The sequence below is a fragment of the Leptodactylus fuscus genome, chromosome 2 (assembly GCF_031893055.1).
Source record: "Leptodactylus fuscus isolate aLepFus1 chromosome 2, aLepFus1.hap2, whole genome shotgun sequence".
In the NCBI taxonomy this organism is placed as follows: Eukaryota; Metazoa; Chordata; class Amphibia; order Anura; family Leptodactylidae; genus Leptodactylus; species Leptodactylus fuscus.
Window position 1 is genome coordinate 40,788,289 of NC_134266.1, and position 7,782 is coordinate 40,796,070.

The following is a 7,782-nucleotide window of genomic DNA, read 5'->3' on the forward strand; positions in this document are numbered from 1 at the left end:
TTTCTCCAGCCAGTAATGGCCTATTAAGAAAAAAGATTACTGCGGTAGTGACTGTCGCCGGGCCCGTAATGTGTCCCAGGCCCTTTGGCAGCTGCTACCCCGGTAGTTACGCCCTTGGACCCAGTTCTTTAATGGAACTCTACAGAATTTCTTTTAATCTCTGTAGCCATATATTAATGTATGGCATTTTCACAAGGATTTATCCAGTAGCCACTTCAGTTAATTTCCTTTCAGTGTATTTTGATTAAATTCACTTATTATTCCAAGTCTAAAGAAATACTGCAAAATATTTTTTTTTCTCAGTATTTAATTATTTCCTAATCACTTTTTATTACATACATTACAAGCATGTTACTTTGATTTAGATCTAATAAGTATGGATTTTTTTTTCGACCAGACCACAGATGAGAGGGTACATCTCTCTGACGTCAGACCAAGCAGGTGGTACCAGTTCAGAGTGGCCGCTGTTAATGTACATGGGACAAGAGGCTTCACTGCACCCAGCAAACACTTCCGTTCATCTAAAGGTTAGTAGAGTTCGTCAAGTCTCAACATTTTTCACACTGAAAATGTCACAGTTGTTTCAACAAACTGCATAAATGAATGGTATAACTGATTGTATGGGTGACTATAAGACACTTTATAATATGTATAATATATTAATGTATATTCTATATAATATGTAACATTCATAATATGACTTTCATTGTAAAAATCACTGTTCTATCTGTCTGAAATGAACTTCAGATCTCATGACATGGACTCATTTCTATAGAAGTCTATGAAGAGGGAGGAATGAGCTGGGACTGCAGGAGATAAGAGAAGAAAGATACTGAATAGGAGTGTTGTATCACAACCAAAGTGCTGAACTATCCTTCAGTATTATGGGGACTTATCATGCCTTGAATACCAGTCGTACTTTTTTGCACACTTGCATGAGTTTATGTGTAGAAATTGTGACTTTTCCTATTGTGTGACCTGCTTACCACTTTTCCAGAAAGTGGATAGAAAGTCTGGGAATTTAGGCATGTTGAGAGTGGAGAACATTGGCCCATCAGATTTACTATAACTCATAACTCAATTCTGCCGCATAGGGTCTTCCCATGGGTCTCTTTTTGGTTTTGGTGCATCTTGCTCCAGTGCAGGAATAGATTAAGATGTGGTTACAAAGCACTGGTCTTACTAAATCAGATGTTATGTGCATAGTTTAGAACTGATGTTTATGCGCTCAGACTCCCTTTTAAAGGAGTTTTACGGGCAGAAAATCTTTTTTTTTTTTAGAAAGCTCTGTTAGTTCTAGTAATGAGTTGTTAAATACAGCCATATACCTTTAGCAGTGTTTGCAGTGATTTCAGAGTGTCTCTGGTTGTTTCTGTATCCTCTGCCTTTGTTTACATGGTGTTAGCTTCCTGCTGTTAGCTTTCTGTGTAGCTCCTACACTAGTTCCCTCTCACTTAGCCCTCCCCTACCTCCTCTCTCACTCCATTACAAAATCCTCCCTGTCTCACTAAGCCTAGCGATCCCACCCATTACTAGCCCCTCCCACTCTCCCTGTCTCACTAAGCCTAGCTATCCCACTCATTACTAGCCCCTTCACTCCTATCAACCCCATCTTACTAGCTAACTTATTCCGCCCACTGCTAGAAAACAGGAAGAGAGGAGGAACTGTTTCTTGATGTATCCCCATCAAGTAAGAGTAATGATGGGATGAGTAGGGGGAAGAGTAATGATGATGTCCCACTTCGGAAGCGGCGAAACGGAACGTCACCGGATTATCAGAATGTGTCCCTGGGTCGGTCACATGACCAATCCAGGGATATGGGTAATTATTAGAGCTGAGCGAGTAGTATTCGATCAAATACCTCCCCTGCATAGTTATTGGTGTAAAAAAGTACCAGGGAAGGTGGGAGGGGCATTGAATTCTTACTGTGTTTACCGCGTGGTATTAGACTGATTACACCAATAACTATGCAGGGGAGGTATTCGATCGAATACTACTCGCTCATCTCGAGTAATTATAGATATTTTTAAATAGTAGTAAATTAGAAGTTAGGTTGGGGGAAGGAGTTAAGTTTAGGGGTTAATTCTCAGTTTATCCTGGACAATCCCTTTAAGAAAAATCTATATACAGGAAGTTGTGCAATTAAATAAAGATTCCCTGGTTCCAGTGGCAACAGCCATTCCCAGATGTTGATGGTCCCTGGTGATGTCTGCCAATGAAGTTCCAATTGTGGTCTCCTTTGACTGCTTGGACTCATTCATGTTACCCTGATATCAAGAAACAGATTTATTTATCCAACTAAACCATAGACCGAGGAGACATTTATGTCCCAAGTTTTTGTAGTTTCCTCTGTGTCTAGTTCGTTGCCTGTGCTGAGTAGACTGTTACTATTAATTATATGAATATGACACATTATAACATATTGCCAAACTCATAGATTGTGGTTCAGAACACTGGGTATATGTGCTCTATATTTATACAAGTGCCCATCTGTTACATTCCTAACATCCTACATGTCTCCAGTTGTTCCAGATGTAGAAAATACTCTTCTTTGTATATGAGCAATAAACTGGAAAAATCTAACCATTTCCTTTCTATATAACCATCATGATGGTTTTAAAGTCGCAGAACACATCGATTTTATATTCCAGATATTTTTACAGAAATGAGTAACAACGTCTGTAGCAGCTGTAATGTCAGTGATAGTGATTGACACCTTTCACATAGACAGATTCCACAGTAAAAATAGCCCAGAACAGTTCTTAAGGACTAAAAAGTCTTATATTTACTTTTTTCACTATTTTTTACTTTCCTTAAAGGGAACCTATCAGTTGCTTTATTTCCTTTAAATCGCCACCCCTGGTTTATAGTCTACATTATTAGACTGCCTATCATGTTTCTAGAATGTATCAATAGCATTACAGGGAGTCTGTCACCAAAACCCAATAAATCAGCCCAACCCCACAGATAGGTTAAGTTCCCATGAATCAGTGATTTCCCCTTGTTAATCAGAACTTTTTGGAACAATTAGGACATTACCTCTTTGGAGCAACTACAGTGCCTTTGTTGTTCAGGTGACCTTTACTTATATATCTGGAGGGTTGGGCTTAGGTGTTGAGTTTTGGTGACAGACTGCCTCTAAGTTAAAGAAGTTCTTTGAACTTTGTGACTGGTTACTTACTTGTTATCATGGAGCAAGAGCGACATAGCTAAGGAGTTATGGTGGGAGATCTATCAACACACTCATTCTTGTTTGCGTGACATCCCTGAGGTGGGGGTACGTCATCACAAGCCTGTTCTTTGGCTGCATGCCCCTCCTCCACAACTATAAATACATAATTAACATAAACATATAGGAATATGGAGCATATACACTATGTGGGGGGCCCAACCTTGGAGTGTATACTACTATGTGGGGGCCCACTGTGCAGCACATAATATTATATTATACTGAATGGGGGTCACTGTGGAGCATAATTTATGGTTTGGTGGCCACTGTGGAGCATATTGTACTGTGTGGGGCCACTGTGGAGCACATTGTACCATCTGTAAGCCACTGTGGAGCACATTGTACCAACTGAGGGACACTGTGGAGCACATTTTACCATCTGAGGGACACTGTGGAGCACATTTTACCATCTGAGGGACACTTTGGAGCACATTGTACCATCTGCGGGACACTGTGGAGCACATTGTACCATCTGAGGGACACTGTGGAGCATATTGTACCATCTGAGGGACACTGTGGAGCACATTTTACTGTGTGGGGGCCCTTCACTATTTATGCCACATAGCATCTGTTTTATAGCAGACGTGATCTTACTGCAGGGAGTAATAACATTGCACGGTCACTATAAAACAGATGCTGTGTGATGTGAATAGTGAACATTATTCAAAAGTCTACTCTAGTTGTCTTGTATCATTGAAAGCTCTTTAAAACTCCATTCACACGACCGTATTTTGTGGGTTCATAACTGTCCACAATTGTGGATTTGCACAGTATTAAGTAAATTGCTGTGTTGGCACTTCGCAATACATTAGTGGGCTTTGGGTTGCAGTTTGGGCACTTGGTCTCTTAAAGGTTCGCCATCACTGCTATAGGGGGTGCAGAGGTAACAATTGCTATCTGGAGCCTTAAGGGTCCTAAAGGCCTCTCTACAATATAAGACATCAGTATGGCACATAATAAGTAGGGGCTCCATTGCATATTTTGCACTGGGTCCTAGGAGCATCATGTTATATCTCTGGTTGCAGGATACAGTACCATGTGCTGTCAGGTATAGGGATGACTTTTTGTGTTTCTCTTGTGATATATATGGATTGTTGAGAGCAGACTACTAAAACACACAAGTAAAATGTATATATATTTATTGTATATTGTGTATACTAATTGTTCTTTGTGCTCTGGTAGGTATTTCATTTGACAGCTTCATCTTTTATAATATTATTTCTTTCATTCTTTCCTACATATCCTTTAGTGTATTGGTTTCTTTACTATAAATGAAACTTCACCTTCTATAACTTGTATTTCTAGTTTTACTTGACAATACATGTGTCGTGGTCTCTTTGTTGCTGTTCCCCAAAGAACAAATAGCAGAAAGGTTTTACGCCATGTTCTACATATAGTTCTAAGGAGATAAAAATAGATATTCTTTGTACTGTGTTACTAAATACTGAATATAGACGTATGTCTCATTTTATATTATTTGTTCAATGAAAGCTGCTTATGTGTTATAGTATAGAATAGCGAAGACTGAATACAAGTATGATGAAGGTGTGTCCTCAAACCCGGCATACAATGGGTGTACCTACTAATCCTGACTTGTAAACATTGCAAATTTAGACTAGACAGTCTTAAACTGCACTGTATTTATTTGCAGGATGACAAATCTAGTGCCTTGTAGACTGTCTAAGTCCTTGGGTATGGTATAGGGCGGGTTCACACCTGCGCCCGGTCACCGCTTTACAGGTTTCCGTCTTCTGCCCAAGAAACTGGACAGGAGACAGAAACCGGCAGTCAGTTTTCAAACTGGGTTTGCAAAGTGACCGCCTGTGAGTGTCTTCCGCCTCTCTGTGACAAAACCGTTTTTTTTTAACTGGACATAAAGTTGGACATGCAGGACTTTGTGTCCGGTTACAAAAAACAAAACAAAAAAAAAACGGTTTCGCCACAGAGACCAGAAGACACTCATGGGAGGACACTGACTGCTGGGTTTCTGTCTCCTGTCCAGTTTCTCTGGCAAAAGTTGGAAACCCACATAGCGGAGACCGGGCGCAGGTGTGAACGTGCCCATATCAGTGTTTGCAATCCAGTATTTCAGCAATACAGTATGTGTGTTACGATATGGTGATACCTTATGGCATGGTAACTCCAGTAATGAAATACAGTAGTCTTAAAGTATATCACCTTCTATAGACAACATCACTTTATGATATAAAAGATACCAAAAATACAATTTGAGATTTGGGCCTCTATGTAGCATAATTGCCCCGATTTGCCCAGGGCGGAAATGTTTTGGGTTTTCATATTATTATTATTATTATTATTATTATTATTATTATTATTATTATTATTATTATTATTTAGAGATGAGCGAGTAGTACTCGATCGAGTAGGTATTCGATCAAATACTACGGTATTTGAAATACTCGTACTCGATCGAGTACCACTCGCTGTTCGAATGTAAAAGTTTGAAGCAGAACCAGCATTGATTGGCCGAATGCTATACAGTCGGCCAATCAATGCTTTTTCTTCTCCTACCTTTAGAAGTCTTCCCCGTGCAGCTTCCCCGCGGCGTCTTCCGGCTCTTCATTCACTCTGCCAGGCATCGGGCCTGGGCAGAGCTGATTGCGCATGTCCGCTTGTAGTGCGGGCATGCGCAGTCGGCTCTGCCCAGGCCCGATGCCTGGCAGAGTGAATGAAGAGCCGGAAGACGCCATGGGGACGCTGCAAAGAGAAGACTTCTCAGAGGATCCAGCCCGACCCTCACTCGTGGACTTGGTAAGTGTAATTTGATCGAACGTTCCCTACCCCTGAAACGAGCATTTCCCCCCATAGACTATAATAGGGTTCGATATTCGATTCAAGTAGTCGAATATTGAGGGGCTACTCGAAATGAATATCGAACCTCGAACATTTTACTGTTCACTCATCTCTAATTATTATTATTTATTATTATTATTATTATTATTATTATTATTATTATTTCTAATTATTATTAATTATATTATTACTTAAAGAGATTAAATAATAATATTAGAATAATAATCGCTTCTAAATGGATTCAAACAAATCGCAAGGAGCAAGAAATTTGATAAAATAAATAAAATGAAAATAACAATAAAACCCCACTTCGATCTTCCACCACTTTATGGCCATCCATCCAATGTTCTCAATCAGCCTTTGTTTATGTTCAGAAGGAATAATATACATGCACATTACTGCCATAACACAACCAACATCAGTAGTGATGCTAGCATGTAAATATATATATATATATATATATATATATATATATATATATATACCCATATAATACATTTTTGTAAACCAGCCTTCCCAGACAATTACAATTTCACACTTGGTATTTGGAGCACAGCACATAGGTTTCCTGCTTTGTATAATGTTCATTCTGTTATTACATAAAATACTAATAACTCATAATAACACAATCTCGGTTTCAGGAACCATTTAGTATTTTTCAGTTCATATAAAAGGCAGGTCAAATGTTCCCATATATCAGCCACTTTCTGGCCATTATCTGCACTCAAAGGCACCAGTTAACAATTAAACATGAACACAACAAAAGAATCAATATATTACTCACTTATCAAGTTAATGCAGCCGCTAACTCACATGACATTGTAGTAGATAGTGAAGATACAACCTCAACAAATACTTGAAAGGAGACATCTAAATTTGGAGTCTGCGTTGTCGTAATTTGTGGAAAATCTATAAAATGTTACACAACATTTGATAATTTTTTTCTTATAACTATAAGTCTACAACTTTTACCCTAAGATGTCAGTACGCTTTCTCTGCTACCCGGTACTGGAGTGAGATATCCACAATTTGGTGTTCAGACATAGTCCAAAAAGTGGGTTAATTGAAAAGTCAAGTCAGGAGTATAAAAATTTTAAATTTCAAAGTCTTTGGGCAAATAATTTATAAAAAGTCTAAAGATTCTAATTTGTTGTCTATTTGAGGAAGAATTCTGGAGGTCAGGGCTCGATAAATTCCCACTTTGGTGTTCACATTTTACAGCCATCCATAAATGATACTATCATCGTAGATTATGTCAAACTCTGGGTGTCCTTAGCGGGCTGTGTGGGAACCGCAGAATTACATGTCATTTGATGAATAAATAGATAAAATTGACAAACAATGGATTATAAAGAATATTTTTCAAACTTATTCTTCGTTCACACTTGCGCTCATTCTCCGATTTGTGCATTCCGCCGGGTTTCCGTCTTCAGTGCCGGCGAAACTGGGCAAGAGACGGAAACCTGGGGGTCAGCTTTACAACCCATTCACCTGAATGGGTTTGTAAAGGTGACCGCCTGTGTCCACCTGTGGCCTGTACATATGTCTGACTTTGTGTCCAGCTAAAAAAATTGTTTCCCCGTGGACAGGCAGCAGGCAGACACACGTGGTCATCTTTACAAACCCATTCAAGTGAATGGGTTTTAAAGCTGAGCGCCAGGTTTCCTTCCCTTGTCCAATTTTTATGGGGTTTAAGACAGAAACCCGGCAGAATGTACACACCAGACACCAGGCGCAA

General features: G+C 39.3%; 1 protein-coding gene across 1 annotated transcript in view; it reads left to right on the top strand.

The window, feature by feature from the left end:
• ANOS1 (anosmin 1) overlaps positions 1-7,782 on the top strand; it is a 141,696-nt gene that overhangs the window by 90,054 nt on the left and 43,860 nt on the right. Inside the window, exon 6 of the mRNA XM_075263649.1 lies at positions 398-527. Coding sequence (XP_075119750.1) covers positions 398-527 — 130 coding nt within the window. The remainder of the gene's footprint in view (positions 1-397; positions 528-7,782) is intronic.